Source organism: Microplitis mediator, chromosome 9 (assembly GCF_029852145.1).
Source record: "Microplitis mediator isolate UGA2020A chromosome 9, iyMicMedi2.1, whole genome shotgun sequence".
NCBI lineage: Eukaryota > Metazoa > Arthropoda > Insecta > Hymenoptera > Braconidae > Microplitis > Microplitis mediator.
Window position 1 is genome coordinate 1,179,802 of NC_079977.1, and position 27,134 is coordinate 1,206,935.

Consider the following 27,134-nt stretch of genomic DNA (forward strand, 5'->3'; position numbering starts at 1 on the left):
CAACTATTTTTGGTTTTATAGTACTCAAGAAAAATTTTTTTAAGTGTAATAAATCGTTTCCCCTCGATTAGCTTAATTACTATTTGCTATTTAATAAAAAAAAAACAATTCTGTATTTCTTATTTGTCATTATTGTGAACCCAAAAAACGTGTTTTTTGATTTTTTAGATTGAGATTATTTTGCATTATTTAAAATATTTTATCAATAAAAAAATAAAATATTATTTTCGAATATTTTTAGTGGCCAAATTTGACCCAGCTATAACAAATCAGCCGAAAAATGGATTAATGTATTATATTTTATTTAATTTGACGATAAAAATATAAAAGAATCATTTTTTAAAAATTTTCGGCTGGTCCATTTTGCCCTAGGTGTTATGGGTAAGGCTAAAAATGCGGAATTATATCAAATTTTTTTTAATTTAACGATAAAAATTTGAAAGAATCATTTTTTCAGGATTTTCGGCTGGTCCATTTTGCTCCAGGTGTCATGCGTAGGGCTAAATGTGCGCAAATATATCGGAGTTATACTAATTAGACGAAAAAAAAAAATTTTTTTTTTTTCATAAAATTTTGAGGGTACCCCGTTTTGCCCACCCTACCCCGTTTTGCCCCCCCCCCCTTCCCCTACAAATAAAAAACAATAAAAATGATTATTTACAAGCAGGCAGAAAAATTAATAGTGTCTGACGTGAGGACATGCAGTCGCTGCGCAATAAATATTAAGTTCATAACATATATAATGACTTTCAACTGTCATAACCGTATTAAAATTTAATTAATTAATTAAAAAAAAATTAAAACTTTAATTGAAAAAAGGACAACGTAGAAGTAATTCCACATAGGCATAGAATTTAAAAAAAATTACTTACAGTTGACATCAATCAAAATATAATCAAAATTTGTTAAATAAGTTTCAGTAAAATCTTCATTTCAATTTTATAATTCGAATTTTTGAATTTTTTAGGCTAAAATTTATTCAACAAATTACGTTTAACTTATAATTGATATCAACTGTAATTAGTTTTTTTTTTAATTTTATATCTCGTCGAAATTACTTCTACGTTGCCCTTTTTTCAATTAAAGTTTCAAATTTTTTTTAATTAATTAATTAAATTTTGATACGCTTATGACAATTGAAAGTCATTGAAAATTTTTAAAAAATGGGAGGCATTGTCTTAGTATGGCCTTAAAGAACTTAACACAAGTGACGACAAAAAGTAAATTACAAATGGTGGTAAAATAAGTCATCTAAATGACTTTTTAATTGAAATGAGACAGGAAAAACGACACAATTTTTCTCTGTCTTCGGAACCAACATTTGAATGTCGGATTTATACCAAAAAAGATGACTTTGGAACAAAAAAAAATTCGTCTTGTCCTTTTAAAAGACATCTTAAAAATGTCTCTGTGCTACTTGGGTTGACATATAACATATATGTAAATACTTCTAGTTCTATACAATCGGAACTTAAAAAAAATTGATATCAAATTTTCTATAAAAAATTTGTTTTCTATTTTTAAACAAAAATTAAAATTAAAACATTTAATAATTAAATTTGTCATATTTTTAACAATAATAATAATAATTAAAAAATTAATTAATTAGATTAAAATAAAATAATAAATAGTAATGGAATAATTAAAAATTATTAATAGAGTAAATTACACAGTTATAAATTTTTATTAAACTTGTAAAAGATACAAATAATTGTTCATTACACATCATTATTATTATTATTTATAATAATAAGCTAGATGAAAAATACCTGACACTTATTTTTAAAAATTAACTACACATTATTTCTAAACATTTTGATATAAATTTCCATATAACTTATAATTCATATCATTTATTTGAACTTTCAAAAAGATATCTGTGCAAGTATAAATAATTATTTTTATCTTATTATTTATGATATAAAAAATTACAGTATACTTTACGTAAAAAAAAAAAAATTAAATAAGTTATCAGGTTATTACGTTTATTCGCATACTGGTGAAGTACTCGACATTATTCATAACTTGCACATACATTTTTATATGACACTAAAGTTAGCGGACGTCTAATAATTTTTGCAGGTTTCTAATCTGCATCATTTTATTATTATTTTTCATTATCGTTACCGTTATTATTTTATTAATTTCAATCCTTTGATTTAAAAAAAATATTATCGTTTGTTACAATGCTAGTAAGCATTTAATTCTTAAATGAGATATATTTTTTTTTCACACTTAAGTGCCCGAAGAAAAAAGATTATATAAAATTATATATAGACTATATATAAATTGGATAGAAAATATGGCCCGATCCAATTGTATACATTTTGTGGAGAATTGTATACAATTTTGATACAGTTGTATACAATTGGATCGGGCCATTTTTTGTATATAATTTTATACAATTGTATAAAATCTTTTTTCATCGGGTGGCTCTACAAGTACCTGAGTAGACTAATTTTTACAGAGTAAATAATTAAATAAGTATTTTTTTATCAAACGATTATTAGTTATGAAAATACTCACAATTATGAATTTCTAAAATTATTATAATAAATAAATTTTTACAAATGATTCAATAAAGGCGATTATTATAAATAAATTTATGAGTTATTTGCTTACAATAATAAGTATAAAGTATATTAGTAAAAAATATTTTTCAACTTTATTGTTGTTATACATAAACATATTACATGAAATTACTGTATGGAAGGCAAATTGAAAAAGGCAAAAAAAACGGAGAATGATTTTACTGGACTACCAACTTTGTGTGACATTTAAAATTACTTGACCATATTTTATTAATTAATTATCGACTTGAAAAAAGTAAACTAGCTCTAATGCTAGTTTACTTTCTTTAACATAAATATTTGAATTATCTAAAGTACTCGGTTTTATTTAATTAATTTCAACATCATGCCCATTATTTTTAAACGCCTGTATACTTCTTTCAAGCGAATCAGATTTATCAGTTTTGGAATCAACTGATGTCAAGTTGTCCTCGATTGTATTTTTAATGGCGATTTGATGAATTTGACCTACTCCGTGTAACTGAAAATAATTAATCAATTAATCAATCAGCTGTTAATTACTATTATTTATGTTGAATTGCATGAGTAAAATAATTGATAATTAATGTAAGTACGTTGAAATTATATATGGGTTGAATAGCTTTGGGTTAAAATGATGACTTTGTCCACTTGATTCGTCGTAAAATCTATAATTATGATTCGATTCGGCTGAAAATTGGTTTGGAAGTAGAAATATATCCCCTCTATCGAATCCAGGCAGAGGATGACATAAGAATTAACAACAAAGCCATATACAAGCGCTTTAAGGGGTAAAAGTGGGTTAAAATGATGACTTAGTCCACTTGATTCGTCGGAGAAAGCTCCAATGAAATCTATTTCCGATAGAAGATTGTACTCCCGATTGGCCGCAGGCTTGACCGCATTTTCTTTCAATTTTCTTTTTTAATTAGTTCACTTATTATAATTACTTTTATTTAAACTCTCCCACCCTCCATTCTTTCAAAATATAAAAATTAAATTATTTATTTACTCACAAAAAATAAAAATTCCAAGGTCTTTTTTTTTTTTTAATAATTAAAAGCATTCAAATAGAGAGCCAGACTAATGCACTGCACTAACTTTAAAAAGTATGTCAGTTGATAAATGATTTAAATAAAATATAAATTCGAATTACAAAAATAAACAAACGTCATAAAATCTCTGCTGCTGCTGTCTAGCATCGGTGACTTTCCCCTTCTCTATATCGATCTTTTCTCCCAAGAAATTTTTTCTCTTGGCTTGAGCAACTTTTGTTTTCTTGGTCGGAGAATACAAAAATTCTTGCGTGAAATAGAATAGCACTTGTTCCGAGAAATTATATTTTCTTTAACCAAAAAAATGCAATGTTGCTACAAAAAAATAATGTATCTTGCTCCAAAATAAATATCTCTAACTTTAAGAAATATAAACTCTTGGAACAAGTGAAAATTTTTTTATTTAAGCGTAAAAATATGTTGACGTGAGAAATAAAATTTTGATTCAAGATAAAGATATGAAGATAATTGTTTACTTGAGGCAAGTAAATTTTTATCTTCCGAATCGATCAAAAAAAATTTCTTGAATCAAGAATATTTTCCTTGATTCAAGTTAATTGTTTTTTCTGTGTAGAAAATTTCTCTACTGAGCAACAAATGGATGAGGATATCACTATCTATGTATTTTTGAGAAAAGCAGTTCGTAATTTTTTTCCTGTTAGGAACGACCCATTACAATACAAACGTTTTTTGTTCATTATGATGTCCTCTAGTAGGAAAGACTCAAAAAAGTCCTAAGAAAAATTTATTTTTCAAGCCCAGACTCATATGAGGATAAATAAAGATGAATTAGGATAGATGAGGATGACTATCCATGAAGAGTAGCCCGTAACTTTGATCCTGTTGGGAATAAACCATCACAATATTAACGTTTTTTGTTTTTTATGATGTCCTCTAGTAGGAGAACCCCAAAGAAGTCTTGAGAAAAATTATTTTTTATAATTAGAAGATGATGTCTGACCAGGGAGGATCTGGATGAATGCACACACTCCACCGTCCATCTTACGGCTTGAAATAAATTAATATTTACACAAAATTTACTCACTTTAGGGATGAAACTTGGACTTTCGTCCGAGAATCATGGAAATAAATACATTATTATAGAAAATTAAATTTTAATTGCTTTTAACTTTTCAAATCATTAATACGATTAGATAGGACTTGAGTTAATTTATCTTTGTAAAAATATTTTTTCTCGATATATGTAATACACAATTTCATATTGTAACACGTTTGTTATTGCCTTTTCTTATTAGATACTTTTAAAAAAAAATATTCTTAAAATTTTAAACCAGAATCTATTTTACTAAAAAAAGGTTAAAATTTAATAATTAAATTAATAAGTATCACTTATTTAATTAGTGTATATTATAAATTAACTTGTGTTCATATATAAAATATATTTTATATTAAGTAGTAACTTATAGAATAAAGTTTATGAAAATGATTTGAAATTTTAAACCGGGAAAAAGTCATTTAAATTTTACAAGATTGAATTAGGCCAGATTTTAAATCCACATTAATTTCAATAGATTTAAAATTTTTTTCCCTTCCACAGTGAAATTTCCAAGGGACTGTCCTCATAAACTTTTGTCGTGGAAATTGAAATTCTGCCTAAACTATTAAAGATATTTTAGAAATGTATTGGTATAGGGGAGGGTAGGGCAGAGCGGCCCTCCTGAAATTTTGATTAAAAAAAAAATTTTTTTTTTTTCCACTAATTACTATAAATCCGATGTTTGCGCATTTTTACCCCTACGCATGACAATTGGGGCAAAATGGACAAGCCCAAAATTTTGAAAAAGTGATTTTTCCATATTTTTATCGTCAAATTAAAAAAAAATTATTATAATTCCACATTTCTAGCCCTACGCATAACACCTGGGGCAAAATGGACCAGCCGAAACTTCCGAAAAAATTATTTTTTCATATTTTTCGGCCGTTTCTCTATGTAAGAGGCAAATTTGGTCACTAAAAATTTATAAAAATTAAATTTTTTTTTTTACTTGATAACACCGGCACACAAAAAAAAATAAGTTCTCTGTACTTTTGACGGGACCGATTTATTCCCATGTATTTTGACCCGCTGAATCCGAATTCGAGGTCCGTTTAACCCGTACACCCTCAGATTTTTAGAAAACTTTAAAAAACCTCAAAAATACACAAAAATCGACCGTTTTTTTAATTTATAAATTTTTTTAACCCTAACTAAGCATGATTTTTATGTATTTCGGTCCTCCACATACTAACCTGAAGTTTATTTAAAACATTAGCCATTCAAAGTCTGAGTAAATTCCAAAAAACCCCAAAAAATTGCAAAAAAGCAAAAAAATTCTTAGTATTGTGATGAAAAAAATTTTATAGGGCTAAATAAATAATTATTTTCATGTATGTTTATCTGTCACATATAATTCTCGAACATCCATGGCTCAGACATCTCTAAAATTTTAAATAAATGGCAAAAATTCCCAAAAAATCGAAAAAACTAAAATTTGGTATAACAAAAATCAATTTTTAAATCAAAATAAATAAAAGAAATCATATTGTTCGATCTGTGATATATATATACAACTATGATACTTTGGGTTGCTTAATGAATTCCAAATTGCACTATTGACATTCTCACCTTTCACACTTTCCTGAAAATCTTGGTGACTATAGTAAAGAGCAAGGTGAAAGATTCCATCAGGACATCAGTGTAATGGAAAAACGTTATCAAGGTAAGTGGGATGTCAATATGATGGCAGATTGTTGGACACTACAGAGAGATCTACCTGAAGAAATGAGGAAACGAAAGAGAAACCCTTTATGTAGGACATTTGAGGACAAAAGGGTTAGATATAAGCGGAGAACGAATTAATATTGAAATAACGTTTCTATAAAGATTTTTTGAAGCACAGTAAAATTTTTTTATGTTTTAGGCCAAAATATTTTTTATATATATATCACAGATCAAACAATATGATTTCTTTTATTTATTTCGATTTAAAAATTGATTTTTGTTATACCAAATTTTAGTTTTTTCGATTTTTTGGGAATGTTTGCCATTTATTTAAAATTTTAGAGATGTCTGAGCCATGGATGTTCGAGAATTATATGTGACAGATAAACATACATGAAAATAATTATTTATTTAGCCCTATAAAATTTTTTTCATCACAATACTAAGAATTTTTTTGCTTTTTTGCAATTTTTTGGGGTTTTTTGGAATTTACTCAGACTTTGAATGGCTAATGTTTTAAATAAACTTCAGGTTAGTATGTGGAGGACCGAAATACATAAAAATCATGCTTAATTAGGGTTAAAAAAATTTATAAATTAAAAAAACGGTCGATTTTTGTGTATTTTTGAGGTTTTTTAAAGTTTTCTAAAAATCTGAGGGTGTACGGGTTAAACGGACCTCGGATTCGGATTCAGCGGGTCAAAATACATGGGAATAAATCGGTCCCGTCAAAAGTACAGAGAACTTATTTTTTTTTGTGTGCCGGTGTAAATTTTTGAAAAAAAGTAAAATTATAGAATTGATTTTTTTTTTATTAAATAACAATTAGTAATTAAGGTAATCAAGAGTGAACGATTTTTTACGCTTTAAAAAATTTTGTTTCGAGTAATATAAAACCAAAAATAGTTGTCAAGAGAAAGAAATACATTCTTAATGATGAAAACAATTTAAAAAAAAAAAAAAAAACGAAAAAAAAAATTTTTTTCATCACTTTTTGGAAGGGGGCCGCTCTGCCCCACAAAAAAAAAATTTTTTTTTCAAAATTTTGGCAAAATGTCCATAAATTTGTTCGAAATAGGACAAAAGTAAAGTGATCTTATGGTTGAAAGCCACAAAATATAATAATTGGCTTAGGGGGGCCGCTCTGCCCCACCCTCCCCTAAATTTAAAGAGAATTTGATTTTCTATATTAAATGTTTCCTTAAATTTTTTCATAATTTCTATAATTTTAATTAAAAGCAAAACGCAAAAAGTGAATCGTATAAAAAGTTTTATCGACTCGATTATTTTCAAAATAATTGTTATGATAAAATATTATTTTTGTATTCATATTAAGTGATAAATTTATTCTAGTTTAAGTACTCACTTCCATTTATTTAATTAAAAATTTTCCCGTGAATATTCAAACGATAATTTTATAAATTAATAAAAAAATATATAATTACAAAATTCAATTCGATAAAAATCATTAATTGAATAATTTCTAAGATGGGCATTTCTGGAAAATTACTAATGATTTTTTTTTTTTTTTTTGTTTTGTTTTACGAGGGCAGGTGGAAATATTCAAAAGACAATGTGTAGCCCGTACTACTCAACCCGTGAAAAAATATTCTGATCAGGCTTGATATGAGCTGATAAGGCCATATCAAAATTTTTGATATATTCATATCTGGCCTGATATGATCTGATATGTCCATATTTGATTTTTGATAGGTCCTGATCTGGCCTGATATGAAAATTGGCCATATCAGACCAGATCAAGCCTTATCAATTTGATATGTCTATATCAGACTTGATATAACTTGATAAGCTCATATATAATGTTATATTTATTTCTAATAGGTCCTGATATGGCCTGATATAACCTTATAAAGTTATATATACTTTGATATACTTAAAAAAAAAATCCCTGATCAGGCTTGATATAACTTGATATGACTTTATATAGTCTGATATATATATATATAAATTGATATACCTGTGAATAAAAATCCTGATCAGACTTGATATAATTTGATAAGCCTTTATAGAGGTTAAAAATATCAAGTTACCTCAAATTGTATTCGAAAAGATGTGTCATGAAAGTTGAACACGATAGATTTTTTTATACACAATAAAAATTTATTGATATTTATTTTTTACATATTTTTTTTAAATAAATTTGGTCTGATATATAGTCTGATATACTTATATCAAAGCATATATAGTCTGATATGGCCAATTTCCATATCAGGCCTGATATAGTCTGATCAGAATATTTTTTCACGGGAATAGTGTGAGATTTTTACTCACTAAAACCACCTGCCCACCCCCCCTGCCGAATCCGAATAAAGGCTATAATGTACCTCTATTCGGATTCGGCAGGGCCCCCCCCCCCCCACCACAACCCCCTAAGCAAAATTCGTTCAAAACGCGATACTCATAATTGTCATAAAACCACCAACTACTTTTTATTTACTTTGATTTATCATCTTCTATAATTTGCCCGTTGAAAAATTATTTTATAAATTATTGTACCACATTTTAAAATTCAATAAAAATTCGACATATATTAATAAAAATAATGACTATAAAATTTTACAACATCATGATCCTGAAGTTAGTAGACAATTAATAATTTTCAGAGTTTTATTTCCACAAATAAATTACAAAAAAAAAAAAAAACTAAAAAAATGCACATGTAGAAAATTAAAAAAACTACAGGTGCAATTTTTTCGAATATTTTTTTATTTATAATTTATAAGTTAAAAAAAACTCCAAAAATGATTGGACTTCAGCAAACTTCAGTATCATTACAACATCGCATGAAATTTAATAAAAATATTTTCTGATAATATTTCGTTAAATGAAGTTAAAATTAAAAACTTTATGAATATCGCATTTTAAACGAATTTTGCTACCTTCCCCAACCTACAGCCCCCAGCCCCCAGCTCCTTGATCTCCTACATGTTGCTGGAACATATAAAATTTATTTATTTATACTTACGTATTCAAATGTTTTTTTTTTTCGCGTCAATCTGGATGTCCCATCAACTGCTTCGATTGGTCCTGGCCTGCGCTATGCTTGTGGGAGGAAAATATTAATTGTATTACGATTATTATACTAGATCTGTTAAGATTATCAATTACACTATTCTGCCACCATATTAATAACTTACTCTACACTTAATTATATTAACTCAGTAGGCAGACAAAGAAATACTGTTAAATAAATATTATCATGAGTAAAGATCTGATTTGTAATTTTTTAATATCTACTAAAAAAATTCTTTAATTAAAAAATATTCGAGTTGAAAGTATTTCTTTCTCTCTGAGTACGTGCACTTATAGTATAACCATCACCAGTATCTTAAATCTATTCATTTTTTTTTGTTTTATATTTTATGATTTTTTTTTGGTTTTTTGTTTTTTTTTTGGTTTTTTGTTTTTTTTTTTAAATTATTCATGCAAATTATTTATTCTAATTTATTATAAATATTATCTATTATTATGTCTATTATCTAAATATTATCTATCGAAGTAAACATGCATATAATCTAATTGTACTTTTGGTATATAATTTGGTATTATAATTTTCGGCTTTTGAAGATGATCCTTGTTGTTGATTCCCTCCATGATGATTATTCCGGCCAACAGTTATCACGTTTTTGATGTTTTATAACCCGAGAGAGATATTTGAAATTCCCTCTGTTACAAACTGGACAGTGTAATTTTCCTCTAAGATGTTTGCCCCATACATGACTAACGACGAATGACGGTGATAACACCTTCTCACATCTTTTGCAGCGCCCTTGACGACTATTTTCTACCGGTTCAATCAATTCTTCCCAGTTAGTGTTTTTGAATCTTTCTGGATTGCTCACATCATAGGGTTTGGAGTAAATCCAAATTTTCCCAGATTGTACACTGTCCAAGTGTGTTGTTCTAAATAACTCAATTTTTCTCTGTTCTGGGGTGAGATTTGCATTTCTTCTTCGGTAACGTGGAGTCTCCAATCGAAGAAGAGGAGAAGCGTCTGCCTCTGCCTGTCCCCTTAGTCTGTAACGTCGGGCTGCACGAGGTGGTGTTGGATCCCTTGGGTTGCCAACATTTGCATCGTCACCCTCTTCACTGTCATCCTCTTCGTCATCTTCCGACTGGTCGTTTTCATCGTCATCCTCTTCATCGTCATCCTCTTCATCGTCATCCTCTTCGTCGTCATCCTCTTCATTGTCATCCTCTTCGTCGTCATCTCTTTGAGGATTATCGTCTTCATTGACACTCTCTTCGGGGTTATTCTCTCCATCGTCATTCGGCTGGCTATCATCTCGTTCGTCTCCACTCATCTCGATTAGAGTGTCTTCAGCGTCAATGTCCTCGTGACTTCCTTCGTCATCTGACTCTTCGTCGTCACTTCTTTCGCGATCAACTGTTGGCACAGGAATTGAAATCCTTGATGCTTCGGCCTCTGTGTCCGGACTGTCTTCCTTCTCTTCTTTTATAACAACAGGTGGAGTCGTTAAATCGATTACTGGCGGTTGAACTCTAGGAGGTGTGATTCGAGCTCCTTCCTCTAGTTGTCGAGCTAACTCTTGCTCTTTCTGAGCTAGTTCTTGCTCTTTCTGAGCTATTTTTCGTTTTTCAATAGCAAGCTCTTTCTGAGCTATTTTTCGTTCTTGCTCTTCCTGAGCTAGTTGTTGCTCTTTCTGAGCTAGTTCTTGCTCTTTCTGAGCTATTTTTCGTTCTTGCTCTTGCGCTATTTGAGCTAGTTCTTGCTCTTTCTGAGCTATTTTTCGTTCTTGCTCTTTCTGAGCTATTTTTCGTTCTTGCTCTTCCTGAGCTATTTTTCGTTTTTCAAGAGCTAATTTCTCTTCTACTTTCTAAGCTATTTTTCGTTCTTGCTCTTGCTCTATTTGAGCTAATTCTTGCTCTTTCTGAGCTATTTTTCGTTTTTCAATAGCAAGCTCTTCTTTTTCACGAGCTAATTTTTCTTCATTCTCACGAAGCAATCTGTCCGATTGAGTCATTTTTCTCTGTCGAACGGGAACTTGAAGAGTGGTTGCACTTCTTGCAACTGGCGTATTATTTTGCCCTTCCACTCGTTGTCGGGAACTATTCGGTCGGATAAAGTTCCCTTGGAGATTTTGACTGCCTTGGCAGTTCGGTATCGTCGACAAAACGTAAACTGCTGGGAAGCAGTTCTCATGGGTTAGTGGCTTCTTCTCACACGAAACCCAGAAAAGTTTTCGCACCGCCTTCTCTTGAAGAGTTCTTCGGACGAGCAACCAAAATACATGGTCAGTGAAAACAGTGGATTGTTTCCTGAATCCATTGGTCAGTTCAAATACCCGCTCCTTTAAAAATTTGGATTGATCTGTCAACAAGCGTGTTGTTGCAGCATCACATCCTTCTGGGGCCAATTTTTTAAGGTCTCCTGTTCCCGGCAAATCAACGAAGAAGGCTGTTTCTGCCGTTCTTGAATTAATCTGAAACAAATATTAAACAAAAAATTTGAGTTGAGTATCTAAGATGATCAAAAGAAAATGAAAAATTCAAAAAATTACATACCAATTGGACAACCAAGATACTTCTCGAAGAGAACTTGTTGAACTTGGTTCCACATACGATTCTCTTCTTCAAAGTATCTTTCAATCCAGCAACGACGTTCTTTGTCGTGAAAGTATCCCATGAGGTACTCGAAGATAATTTAATCGTAGGGGTCGATGAATGATCTAAATCACGAACTCCCTTTTCTAATGAAAATTCTGCGGCACTGTAATGAAATATAAAAATAATATAAAAATACAGGAAATATATCTATATATATACTAGGGCGTGCAATTTTAGGACAACTTTTTTTTTTTCAACGCACTAACAGCTTCTATACTTGCAGAGAGTTAAAATAAGATGCCTGATAAAATTAGAGCCCTTAATATTAATATTAACAGGTGTCTCGTCGCGACTTTCTATTTCTCATTTAAATAACATAGGAAATAAAAATTGTTGTTTGAAATTTGATACCTCGTAAATGGCTCATTGTACAGATATGTTCAGAATATAATTTTTCAGGGGATTAAACGCTCTACAAAAAAAGTCGCTTATGATTTTTTAATAAATCCATTTGTTCAAAAGTTATTGGAGCTTGAACTCAAATCTATAGCCAATTTCGAGATCTTTTTAATTTTTCGTCGAAACTATCAGATTTATCACAAAATTTTATTCAATCTTTTTTGTAGGCGATTCCATTCCCTGCAAATTAACTCTAATAAAGTTTTTTAACATTTTACATAACTTCCCAGTTATTTACATTTAAATGTCAAGTTCTTAAAAAATAGGGTTCTCATCGATTTCAAGAGTTTGACATTAAAATGGATATAACTAGGAAGTTATGCAAAATTTGAAAAAACTTTATCAGAGATAATATGCAGAAAATAAAATTGTCTACAAAAAAATGAAATGAAAGTTTGTGATAAATCTGATAGTTTCAACACAAGATTAAAAAGATCTCGGAAATTGGCTATAGATTTGAGTTCAAGCTCCAATAACTTTTGAATAAATAGATTTATCAAAAAATGATAAGAGACTTTTTTCGTAGAGCTTTAAATTTTAAACAAGAAAATGTATTGATCTTTTCCGGTACAATAATTAGCTGATCAGTGATAAAATTCCGAATTTACAGAAATAATTTCCCCGTGTTATTTTAATGGCAAATATAAAAATATAAAATCGCAAACGGGAAGTACTCAATATTAATATTGAAGTATAATAACATATATTAATATGTACCGGAAAGCGATATCCTCTTCGCTGGCACCCGGAAACCAGCTTTGAATAAATCCTTTGATGTTCCTCGCTTCGTCACCGAAAAGGGTTGTCGATTTGCCGGATCCGCTGATTCCATATACGATGATACAGCATGGTTTAATTTGTTGTTGCTGTTGCTGTGGCTCTTGCTCGTGCTGCTGCTGTTGTTGTTGTTGTTGTTGTTGTTGTTCTTCTTCTTCTTCTAAATTTCTCTTACGGCAAATATAGCGCCTGATAAAACTGAGCGTGTCATCAGGACTTTCCGAATATTTATTTACTTTGATTTGCCAATTTTGGCTCAAAGTAATTACTCGGTTATGACTTTGGGGAGACGACGGCTCCGAAATTGAAAACGTTTTCTGTTGTTCCGGCGGGGCATTCTGAACCTCACGATAGGCTCCAGCGAAGGTTTGGAAAATGGCGTTGAACTGGAATCTCTGTAAATCCAAAAACAAAAAAATTCTCTAAAACCGACTAAATCTTGAACAAATTTATTAAAGAATATCTTCCAATAAAATAAAACATTTTGAAAAGCTGTAATTGTTGTGAGCCAACAACTAAATTTTCGCCTTTATTCAAGCTCAGAGAGCTAGCTAGCTCTAGATCTAGATCTAGATAACGTAAAATTGTGTACAAACTTGTCCAAGATAAAACTTTCGGTAACGCAGATATTCTTACGTTTATTTGCTGAAATTTCCACGGAATTTTTATTCACATTACGCACATCTTTATACGTGTACGCCGTTAAGTCTAGATTCTAACATACCGTGGAAAAATTGTCATAACTTAAAGCAATAATTATCACGAAAAAAAAAATAAAATCTTACCTTTCGTTGAAACTCGATGATTAATAGGTTTGAAAATTTCTTATAATTAATATTGTGAGAAGGATAAAGGAGTCACAAATAGGAAAAGGTAAAAAAAAAACAATCAAATTAATGGTAATAAATAATAACAAAAGGCGATTGAAATAAATATTAAGACACAAGTAATTTTATATTTTTTTTTTATCAACGTTTTGTTAAATAAGAATTGAATTAATAAATATTCTGAAATTAAAAGACATAATTTTAAAGAAAACCTTTTGTACTATACAAGTTAATGTATTACTGTAGATTGATAGATTAAAGGGTTGAATATATGAGGGCATTAATAGAGTATTGTATGAGAAGACGAAATCACGTGATTTAGTCGAATTAGAGATTTTGTGTCCGTATAATTATACGAATAAAGTCTTATTATCGTAAAATACTTAAACAATTCAAAATATAAATAATTTGAACCACCAACTTTTGGAGAGATAAAAATCATAAAGACATAATTTGCGATTGAAATTTTTGAAAATCCAACGATTTAAGAATACTTGATAGCAGGGGATGGAGTGTGTTTCAATTGAACATATAAACCTACGGGAAATATTCCATTTCTACTCTCTTAACATAAATAAGTGAAAATAAGTGAATATTCACTAATTCCAAGTGGAAACCGAACGAATAATTTCAAAAAGTGGTTCGGTTAGCACTCAGAATTAGTAAATATTCACTTATTTCACTTATTCATGTTTAGAGAGTACTGTAAAAATAAAAAAATAAAAATGCACCGAAAAAAAAAATCTATTCAGTATATTTAGGAAAAAAAACAACATCGAAAATACATGGGGAAAATTATCTAATAAATTTTACTCGTTAATTGTGAGTAAAACTGGGCCTGCATGAATAATTACTCGTCCGTTTTTAGATAGCATTCAATTATGGGGTAAAAATTGGAAATGTCAGAGAAATCCCATAGAAATTATAGACCCAGCACTCGGTGTTGTAAAAAAAAATAAACTTATCGCCGGTTAAATTCTCTGAAAATGTCAGAGAAATCCCATAGAAATCCTATAGAAATTATAGACCGAGCACTCGGTGTTGTAAAAAAAAATAAACTTATCGCCGGTTAAATTCTCTAGAAATGCCAGAGAAATCCTATAGAAATCCCATAGAAATTATAGACCGAGCACTCGGTGTTGTAAAAAAAAATAAACTTATCGCCGGTTAAATTCTCTGCAAATGTCAGAGAAATCCCATAGAAATTATAGACCGAGCACTCGGTGTTGTAAAAAAAAATGAACTTATCGCCGGTTAAATTCTTTGAAAATGTCAGAGAAATCCCATAGAAATCCCATCGAAATTATAGACCGAGCACTCGGTGTTGTAAAAAAAAATAAACTTATCGCCGGTTAAATTCTCTGAAAATGTCAGAGAAATCCCATAGAAATCCCATAGAAATTATAGACCGAGCACTCGGTGTTGTAAAAAAAAATGAACTTATCGCCGGTTAAATTCTCTAGAAATGTCAGAGAAATCCCATCGAAATTATAGACCGAGCACTCGGTGTTGTAAAAAAAATTAAAATTATCGCCGGTTTAATTCTCTGAAAATGTCAGAGAAATCCTAGAGAAATCCCATAGAAATTAAAGACCCAGCACTCGGTGTTGTAAAAAAAATTAAAATTATCGCCGGTTAAATTCTCTGAAAATGTCAGAGAAATCCCATAGAAATCCCATCGAAATTATAGACCGAGCACTCGGTGTTGTAAAAAAAAATGAACTTATCGCCGGTTAAATTCTCTGAAAATGTCAGAGAAATCCCATAGAACTCCCATAGAAATTATAGACCGAGCACTCGGTGTTGTAAAAAAAAATAAACTTATCGCCGGTTAAATTCTCTGAAAATGTCAGAGAAATCCTAGAGAAATCCCATAGAAATTAAAGACCCAGCACTCGGTGTTGTAAAAAAAAATGAACTTATCGCCGGTTAAATTCTCTGAAAATGTCAGAGAAATCCCATAGAACTCCCATAGAAATTATAGACCGAGCACTCGGTGTTGTAAAAAAAAATAAACTTATCGCCGGTTAAATTCTCTGAAAATGTCAGAGAAATCCTATAGAAATCCCATCGAAATTATAGACCGAGCACTCGGTGTTGTAAAAAAAATTAAAATTATCGCCGGTTTAATTCTCTGAAAATGTCAGAGAAATCCTAGAGAAATCCCATAGAAATTAAAGACCCAGCACTCGGTGTTGTAAAAAAAATTAAAATTATCGCCGGTTAAATTCTCTGAAAATGTCAGAGAAATCCCATAGAAATCCCATAGAAATTATAGACCGAGCACTCGGTGTTGTAAAAAAAAATAAAATTATCGCCGGTTTAATTCTCTGAAAATGTCAGAGAAATCCCATAGAAATCCCATCGAAATTATAGACCCAGCACTCGGTGTTGTAAAAAAAAATAAACTTATCGCCGGTTAAATTCTCTGGAAATTAGGGGTGTGCGAATCTTGTTCGAATTGAATCGAGTCGAATAGTTAGATTCGATTCGATATTCGAGACGAATATCGAATAGTTCGAAAGATTCGAATAGTTCGAAAGGTTCGAATAGTTCGAATAGTTCGAGAGGTTCGAATAATTTGAATAGTTTCGAAACTTCACCGAATCTTCAGTAAATAGGGGAGCCTGGGGCACGAATGCCTCCCTCATGCGGGGTAAACGGGACCACTCGAAAAAAAAATTTTTTTTTCGTTTTCCGTCAAGTTAATTGTTTTCTAAGTGGTCCATTTTACCCTACATATCACATATTGGCCTGAAATATGGTAAAAACATTATAGAGGTCATAACTTGACGGAAAATAAAAAACAATTTCCTACCTAATTTTTGAGGGGGGCAATTTGTGTCCCAGGCCCCCTATTTACCGAAGATTCGGTAAAGTTTCGAAACTATTCAAATCTTTCGAACTATTCGAACCTCTCGAACTATTCGAACCTTTCGAACTATTCGAATAATTCGAAGTTTCGAGTATTCGCACACTCCTAAAAAATACCCAATTTTAAATGATTTTTAAATAAAAAAAAAATAAAAAATAAAACAAAACGAATCTGTTTTTATTCTTTCCGTATTCATTTTGTTTTCGATCCAAGTTTACTTCAAATTGTAGGGTAAATTTTATCGAAAAATTCTCTCCGTGTAGTTATTATAGAAAGATGGAGTTAATCTAATACCTGAAACGGGGATTTATAAAAGAAAATTTTGTATATACTTCAGATATCTGAAGTGGATACAGTTAAAATATGAATTGAGCCAACGCCTATTTCTGTACAATAAGGAAGAGATTTGAAATTTTCCAAAATATCATCACCTCGGCATCCTTGAAAATGCAAAAGTCAGGTTGCTTCAAATTAATTGCTTGCAGGTCTGAATTAAAAATGTTTGGAAAATACGGTTTTTAGAAGACCACGAGTCGTTGGGATAAAAAACGCGAAGACAAAAAAAATTCGAAATTTCTGACAAAATCATTACTCTCAAAATAATTGAAATTTCAAAAAGAGATTTTCTTTATTACGTCACTCGAGTATTCAGCAACAAATTTGGTAAGTGGTTCGCAAGTCTAGAGTGAATAGTTTGGTTCTTAAAATTTAAAAAAAAATCATAAATTTCAAAGTAAATAAAATTCGGAAATGAGTTTTGTTCTCTATTTTGTAAATTGGGTATTTAGCAACAAATCTTTTAAATAATTCGAAAGCTAAAAAGGACAATATGAGACGTATAAATTTCTTAAGTCTCCCGAGTCGAAATTTAAATCGTAGATCATCGAACGTACTCGACGTTGAAAACGTAAATTATACCTTTGAAAACGTAAATAGCTATAAAATAGTAGTTTATCTATCGAGTGCGATCGTGTTTAAGACGCGAGTGTGAAGATTGGTGCCCGAGCCGAAGGCGAGGGTACCAACACACAAGCGTCTTAGACTCGATTGTACTAGATAAATACATTAGTTTTTGTGACAGATATTTGAAATTTACTACATTTAGTGCCTATAAATGGCAGGTTATAAATCCGCGTTTATTTATCTGGTAAGATTGTTTTGAGAATTTGTTGAAAATTAGAGAGAAGTCGGTAAGTGGACGAATCAAAATGATGATAAATTTTGTCACAAGATGGCTCGTTAAGTTACTTCGATATTTTTTGGTCGTTTGCTATCGCACATGTAACCAAAAAATATGTTTTGATCCGATGATGACGTCACTATTAGAACGATTAGGTATCTTTTTTACCAGCTGTATCTTATCTAATATTTTTAGCTGCCGGCTATAGGCGCTAAATGTCGTAGATTTCAAGTGTCTGTCACAAAAACGTATTTTAGACGCAGTTGACGTACGAAAATGTGAATAAGACTCGCGTAATCGAAGATACAACCTTTCAAAACTGCAATTTAAAAAACTAAACTATATCGGAAACACTTCATTGTCAAAAAAAAAAAAAACATGCCTAGCAGTCAGAAGACGAGAAATAGAAATTTCAACTTTTGGGTCATACAGACTACCTACACTCAGATAATTAAGTAATTGTGTTTATTATGCTAAATTTTTAACTCCAATCATCTACCCTCTAAACCTGAAATAGTGAATTATCACTAATTCACAGTGTATATTCACTATTTGCCACAGCTAAACTCGGCCACTTGGAATTAGTGCATATACACTCATATACACGGAGAGAAAAAAATAGTAATGATTACTATGTTACATAGTAACCAGACTCATTTTTTGTAAAATGGTAAATAATGCTATGTAGAATAGGACTCATTACCATTTTTCTGGTAATGATTACTATGTTACATTGAAACAACTAAAATGGTAAAAATCGCTATCTAGCATGGGAATCAGGGCTATGTAGAATGGTACTCAGTCCCATGCTGGAATAGCTGTCGTTACAGTTTAATAAGTGAGACAAGAAAGTAAACATGCGCGGACGTTTGCGCAGTAACCTATGTGTATGTGTTACATGTATATGTGCGAAGTATATTATTAAATATTTTAATTTATTTAATTATTATTTATCTGTTATCAAAAAATGATATTTCATTTTGAGCAATATCTTAATTATTTCAATAGATTAATTCAATTTCTACATATATCTATTTATAGTAACCTGAGTTATTTGTTTTGTCATAACCTTATTTACTAAAAATGAAATAAATAAAACATCGTAAACGTTACTAGGTAACATTGTAGCCATATCCATTGACATAGTTCGCTCGTCAATGTAGAATAGTAATCAGTCCTATGCTAGCATAGCCACCGTTACTATGTAGAATGGGGGGGGGATTACTCTGCCCGGTGACTCTCGATGTTAAAAAATCCTCGTTTCTATGTAACATAGTAATGGTTACCATTCTACATAGGAATTATAACTATTTTTTTCTCTCCGTGTACCCAGTGAAATGATGCACTTATGAAAACATTGAAATTCACTGTAGTAAATAGTTCTAATGATAATTACTTATTAATGAGTTATGTTTTAAATCTACTGTGTAAAAAGTAAAATTTTCACTATTTATACGTAAAATTCACTTTTCCAGTGAATTAGTTGATCACTGGAAAAAACAATGAAAATTTAACTATTTCAAGTTAGAGAGTAGAATGATTGGGACGTTTTACAATGCAAAAATAGTGTTATAGTATTTTTTAATAGGATCAATAATTATTGGATGATAATTTCTGCAATAAATTTCGTAACAGTTACTATCAGGATGGTAACATTTGTAATTTCTGATGATAACTGTTATCATCTAGATTATAAATATAACTATTTAGAATAATAATACTAATTAACTCTAGTTAACATACAGGATCGTAAAAATTATCATAAATATAGTGAATATTACAATCTAGATGAATTATACAATCATCTAGATAATATTCAATACTATCTGATTGATGGTAGAAATTTTTACCACAACTACACTGTAAAAAAAGATTCCTGACGTCAAACCAGATTCGTTTGGCTCAAGTACTCCGTGCGTTTGAATACAGCCAAGCGCGTCAAGTGATTGAGTCTACCGCCCTCTACGTTTGACAGTATATTTTGCTCCAACTGAGAGTTTCTTGAGGGAAGGTACCAAGTCGTTTGAACTAACTCTATAGTATTTGATATAACTCAATAACTTTTTTCATTTAAAAAAAAATAGACATTAGTTCAAGTCATTGAAACTGTTGATACAATAATGATTTTTGTTTTATATAAAATAATCAAAAATTTCAATCAAAGTAATTTGTAAGGTCATTGAAGGTATGAAGAATTTTCAGTTAAGTCATAATTTTATTAAAGCAAATGAATTTTAGTGTTAAAAGTAATATTTTTTTAGGTCCGTAGAAACTCTCCTTGCAATTGATTCAATAAAAAATCGAATTATTTCAAATTGCTGTATTGCATTGATCCAAAAAAACAGTAATCTGAATCAATTGAATATTGCCTTTAATTGTTTCATCACTAATTAATTCAACAAAATTTTTTTTATTTTTGATATCACTTTTATTATTATTATTATTATTGTTGTTTTTTTTTTTTTTTTATCAAGTATTGAGACAATTAAATTATATTATTGTTATTATTATTACATTATATATATAATACTTTACAAATAATTCTGACACACTCAGTTTTTAGTGAAAAATTAAATAATCGTAAATATTGGTAAGGTAAAGTACCCAGTAGTTGAACAGGTTTCAAAGTAAAACGTATTTAACCCTACTTTTAATATATAAAGTAGTAATTATAAGTTGAAATTAATGATTTTTATGAAAATATAAACAATTTCGAATTGATTGAAGCGCAAAATAACGCAGATAATTGAATATTTATATTTTGACAACGTTTTTAAGATAGACTATGAAAGGAGTAGTAGTTGAACGATCAACTCCGACAAGGCGCAGTAGTGGAACACTCCGGGAGCAGTAGTTGAACTAATAAAATATATGGCAATAGGCACACCAAAATTTTTCGATGTTTTATTGAAATATCAAAAGAATTACAACATATTATTGAATAATATTAAAAATAATACTGTAAATACTTAATATGATCATTTAAAAATGAGAAATATTTGTATTTAATTTGTTAATTACATTTTTTATTGCTAATGAGTTGATTATTCTGAACTAAAAACAACATAAAAAATGAACTGTTACGTGAATTGAAAATCATAAATACTTTTATTTATTTATTATAAATATAATTTTTTTATTACAAAGATAGAACAATATTTTAAACATTTAAATCTAAATAGTTTCTTGTTTAATTTGTAAAGTTTTTTGTAAAGTTGTTAACTCGTGAAATTTAATGATCTAAAAAACCAAAAAAATATAACATTTAACAAACATAATTGTAAATTTTACTAATTTTAACGGATTATTTTTTATTAACAAATAAATGTTATTCACAATTTTCATCTTACCTATATGTTGTGAACTTTTTTTGGTTAGGAAATTAAAAAAATTTATTTTTATGAAATAGATATGTTTTCACATGAAATCACTTAAAATTATGACACTAATTGTTGATAAATCACTTATACTTTATTTTCGTATATTTTTTTTAAAATATAAATAATTAAATTAAATTATTTGTTATTGCACTAGAATAAATTTCACGCTGTTCACATACTGCTCCCATGAAAATAACATATACCCAATACTGAAACGCGTAACGCCATCTTGTTCAAGTTTTGGGTATCCCTTTGAACATTGGGAGGTATAGTGAGACGCTAAAATTTAATATAAAAATTTTAGTTTATGTCTTTACAAAAAATATATGGTATTTAGAAAAGACTATTTCATTGGGTGGTACAATTATTTTTACTTGAAATGATGATGTACCGTTTTTTTTACTGATTGTTCGGTTTACGGTATAGTATCTTTTTCATGAAAAAAATAGCATCTATCGGCTGTTCTCGACATGTCAACTTTAAAGTTAAAAAATTTATAATTTTTTTGATTTATAATTGAAAAAAATTTCAGAAATCAATTACTGTATCATTGAATAATTATAACATGCGCATATTACTCATAATATATATACGGATTTTATATAACAACAATTCTAAAAGTATGTTCAACTACTGGTCCCATTTTTAGAAGTGTTCCAGTACTGGGTACTTTACCTTATCCGGAGGATTCGAACCCAGTACCCTACGCGTGAGAGTCAGACGCTTTACCGCTACGCTACGGAGCCAGTCGCAAATTTTTAGTTTAGTTGTGCTTCTAGTACTTTGTTTTCATATTGCATGGATATATACAGTCAATTGCTTATACATTGATCTAAACGAGATAAATATGTGACTCTTTTTATAAATAAATTTTTCTATTTAATCGATATTATAAAGACTTTCATTCAAATATAATTCAATATTTTGTAATAAATACATTTATATTCTTGTCGAATATTTTTCAGTTTTCATGTGAGTGCGTCAAATTACTCCTACACCTCGTCGGATTCTCTCCCCAAGAAACTTGTCGGTTGACACGACACGTTCGGTATTATAGGAAACTACTTTTGTTTCATTGAAACAAGTGAAATTGTCAAACTAAACGTTTCAAGAGTTTCAGTTAAATTTCTAAAAATTGAAGAGTTTGCGTTAACAAGTTTTTATTTTTAAATCAAGTACATCCAAAATTTAATTAAAATATATTTTACGTTTCAATCAAATGTTACTTTCATTACGGTCAAACTTAAAAACTTTTAACATAAACGCTTAAGCAATTTCTCATAATCGAGTAGAAATTTTCATTCAATAAAAATGATTTTCTTGAGACAAACTAGTTTTCGTTGGTTCAAACGAATTTGGTTTCACTGAAGATGAAATTTGTCAAACTCTTAGGGAGTTTGATGTCAGTACCTTATTTTTTACAGTGTAGACAGTAACTCCTATTATTTAATTTTCTGAGTACATGGTTGTAATTTAAGGGAAATTAACAGAACTGAAACCTACGCAGTTAGAAAAAGTAGAGGGTCGAAATTTAAGGAAATCAAGAACAAAAATCTGTCGATCAGTTGACCCTGCGGGCCAGCCTCAAAAACTCCCGCTGTTTTTGAGCTCTTTTAACTCGAAGACATTGATGTGAATCAATAGATTTTCAAGCCCTTCGAGCTCGAAAATACTGTTGTATGCCATGATTTTCGAAAAAAAAAAAAAAAAAAAAGTTTTAAACCATTTTTAACTTTCCATAAATTTTTTTAGTCTTTGTGGCGTCGTCGTGATAAATATCGCAGAATAGAAAAAATCAATAAATTATTTTTAAAAATTGTGTCCCAATGTATTCAAAATTTCTAAATGGTGTTTTTAAAATTTTTTTTTTTTTTTTTTTTTTTTCAGTATCGATTTTTAATTTACGATACTGAATTTAGCCGACACCCGATAATTTTCGGAGTTTTGAAAAACGATAAATTATAAAAGAAATAAATATTCTTAATAATTGCACCTATAGTTTTGTAATTTTCTGCGCGAGTATATTTTTGTTAATTTTTTTTTTTTGTTTTAAATTCAATTGTGGAAAAAAAACTCTAAAAATCGTGAACGGTTTTCTAACTCCAGGATCATCATTAATTTTGGTTTACGTTTTAGTTTGAATATTAACCCTTTAGTGTCTGACCTTGAAACCCCACTCCGGTCTGGCAGAGCCCGATAGAATTAGAAAGAGCGCGAAGCAAATGTGACAGGGCCGTATTATAAGAGAAAACATTTCACCTAAGCGGGAATTAAAAATTATTTTATTTTATTTTTTTAATTTATTAAATAATAAATATCGAAGGACTTAAATTCACAGTAAGAACAATATTTGGTTTAATTATAAATATAATTAAGCAATATTGCAATTACCTAGCGATGTATAAACTTTTTTAAATTTTTCCTCACGTCAACAATACTAACTACGGCACTGTTGATGAAAGCAACGCGAGATTCAAACGAGTGGAAGGGTACTCACAGACACACTACTACTTCACATGTCACTCATACTATACATGCTCACGGGACTCTATGATTCACGCTCTCCCCACTAGTCTCACACGGAGACGTTTCGAGATCCTCTGACCTCTGATTCTAAAGGGTTAACCCTTCAGCACCCGCGTTAGAGCAACGTAAAACATTACCCGCGTGATGAGAAAAAGTCTCACGCTTTGGCGCATCATAAATTTTGAGTTAAATAAAACAAAAAAATTATACACTTTCCCAGTAATGACGTCATTATAATTTATTTGAATACTTCGCTTGTTTTTATTTTTAAATTTTCTAGTATGTACTTGTTTTTTATTTTTTAACTTTGTAAGTAATGACAGATGTAACGGCTAAAAAAAATGGCGATGATTGCCGAAAAGATTCGGAACTGTCCGAACTGAGCCGAACCGTATGAGTTTTTACGCCTTACTTTACTCGCGTGATGAGAAAAAGTCTCATGGCTTTTTAAAATAAATCTTTTAAAAATATTTTTTATGTTCGAAATAATTTTTAAATTTCAAAATCATAAAAAGCATACAATTTTATTAAGATAGAAAAAATTTCACTAGATTATTCCATTTCAAATTACTCAGAAAAAAATATTTGAAGTCAGGTGTGAGAAAAAAACTCATAGCGCGGGTGCTGAAGGGTGAATACGATGATACAGCGATGAACGACTTTTAGACGCCTCATAAGCGAAGCGTTGAGGTAGTGCTCTACTCTCAACACGTCATCTGATGCAAACTCGACTTTTGAAAATCGGGGTGAAAACAATAACTTCCCAATATTTCGAAAATCGTCGATTTTCTTATCGGGAAGTTAAAAAAAAATAAATAAAAATTTTCAACTTACGTGATTTTGCTGTGCCATCTTCCGAGTTGAATTGAATATCTTCTGAATAACTTGGCGTCGTTTTTATCACAAAAGTACAATTAGACTGTTAATAATTAAAATTCTAATCCTATTAATTAATAATAATTAAAAATTAATTAAGTAATAAACTACACTGAGAAAAAATTTCTCTTTGGACTTTTAAATTGGTTTTATTAAATTCTGTTAAACTAAAATTTATTTGGGACAACTACATTTTATTACGTCAATATAATCTATTTTGTCATTTTTAACAAATGAATTAATAGACTCTATTTGGTTGACATTAATATTTCTCTCTCTAAGATAATAAAATCATTTGGTAGAGTTAAGAAAATATTTATTTAATGGACAACTAAACTATTTTATAGTCCCGATAAATCCAAATATTAAAGCAAAGTATTGTTATATTAACTCTAATAAACATTACTTAGATACAAAAAAATATATTCATTCAGAATAAATATATATGTTTGTTCGAGGTTAATAAATATATATTTGAACCTAATGATTATTGATTTAAAAAGTTATAATGTTAGGCAGCAGCAGCGGGAGTAGTTCGGTGCTCGCCACTAGATCGCGCCCACCATTTGTGGTGTCCCTGGTAAGATACTTATTTCAGAGTTCTTATATTCGCCAGCTTAAAGCATTCATGGGACGGATTATCCGTGGAATATTATCGATTATAGTGGTATCCTGTATTACACTATCACTTAAATGTTTAATGTTAAGGTTTTTCTGAACAATCTTTGTCATAGTGCGAAAAAAGTACGTGGCAAGGAAATAAATTATTCTTCTAAATATGCATTTAGTTAACTGTTAAATAAATATCCTGTTATTTTAAAATAATATTCAATTATTATTAATAACACATTCTCTAAAGATCACTCATATATTTCATTATGACTACTTTATAGACTCTACAGGTAATCAATTTGATTTTGTTCTTTCTACTGAACGCGTAGCTATCTTTACTAAATATTTTATAGTTTCTAATAACTAGTTTTGTTGGTGTATTATAAAATATTGAGTTAAAACTACCAAATATATGATTGGCAATGGGCAATCGAATCATTTTCTTGTCATAACTAATATTTAGTTGTCAAGAGAAAATTTTTTTCTCAGTGTACTGTAAATTTAAATCTACTTATGACTAAACTATCTAAGTTAATTTAATTAATAAAAAAAATTAAAAATGTCGCAATGGAAAATGAACGCTTGAATATTTGGAGCGTAGTAGATGAAACACAGTGTTCTATAAGAATGCTGAGTATCGTCTGAGCCTGTACTAAGCATCTTCTAGGATAATCGAGACAACCGGAAGTATGTTCAGGATGTATCACTACGCCGAGAATTTTACTCCCAGTTATTTTTAATTTCCCTTGTAAAGTTGCCACCAGCAATTATTATACAATTTTAATTACAATTTTATTAATTTAGCTGTTTCTATGTCAGTCATTCAAATCGCCGCTTGAAAAATTCAAATTTTTTTTCTATTGTTATTTTGTGAGAATAACTGCAACCATTTTGGTGATTAGTATCTAAACATGGTCACATGACTGTACCAAGGTTTTATTTTACTTTAGATATGTCCAAATTGACGACTATAAAGTAAATGATCGAGCTTGGAAATACTATTTCTTAAGTTTCCAATAATATTTTCAATTTATATTTTTTATTGCAATTATTAGATTTAGTGAATTTTCCCCAGTTATTTAAAAAATTAAGTAATTAAATTTGAATTTTTTTTTTTCTAAATACTTTTCATGACAATAAATGCCACCTATATCTGATTAGTCGAGCTAAAAAATTGTTTCTTAATTTAGTTTTTAATTAATTTATTCGGTTAAATCTTCAGTTTTTTAATGAAATATTATAATTTTTGTTTGAAAAATATATTTCCAATCATTTTGTTATCACGCTACTTGGTAAGTTTTACTTCAACGTGTGTTTTCATGAGTTATCTAAGATGTAGGTTATGCTTCATAATAATACGTAGCCTTTGTAGCCAAAGCATCAGTGACATTTGTTATTGTTCATCGTTTTAATTTTTAGTGCTTTCGACTAATAAATAAATAAAATACTTACAGGTAAAAATTTATAAAAATCCGTTTCAAGAAATTTTTTGTGAATAATTCAAAAAATGATCCTGAAGTTAACCGACGTCTAATAATTTTTGGATTTTTTGTTTAACGATAAATTATGAAAAAAGAAATATTTAAAAAAATTACAGCTATAGTTTTTTTTATTTTCTACATGTGCATTTTTTTGTAATTGATTTGTTGAAAAAAAATTCCGAAAATTTTTAATTGTCTGTTAACTTCAGGATCATTTCAAAAACAG

General features: G+C 29.6%; 2 protein-coding genes across 2 annotated transcripts; both read right to left on the reverse strand.

Annotated features, from left to right (window-relative positions):
- Positions 1 to 9,236: 9,236 nt before the first annotated feature.
- LOC130674553 (uncharacterized) lies at positions 9,237 to 11,179 on the reverse strand. The gene has a single exon (XM_057479913.1). It carries the CDS (start codon positions 10,649 to 10,651, stop codon positions 9,947 to 9,949), a length of 705 nt encoding a protein of 234 aa, XP_057335896.1. The 5' UTR covers positions 10,652 to 11,179; the 3' UTR covers positions 9,237 to 9,946.
- Positions 11,179 to 24,791, reverse strand: LOC130674972 (uncharacterized). The gene is made up of 4 exons (XM_057480426.1): positions 24,774 to 24,791; positions 13,092 to 13,546; positions 11,874 to 12,078; positions 11,179 to 11,791 (listed from the first exon to the last, which is right to left on the reverse strand). Exons 1-4 carry the CDS (start codon positions 24,789 to 24,791, stop codon positions 11,186 to 11,188), a joined length of 1,284 nt encoding a protein of 427 aa, XP_057336409.1. The 3' UTR covers positions 11,179 to 11,185.
- Between the last annotated feature and the right edge of the window lie 2,343 nt (positions 24,792 to 27,134).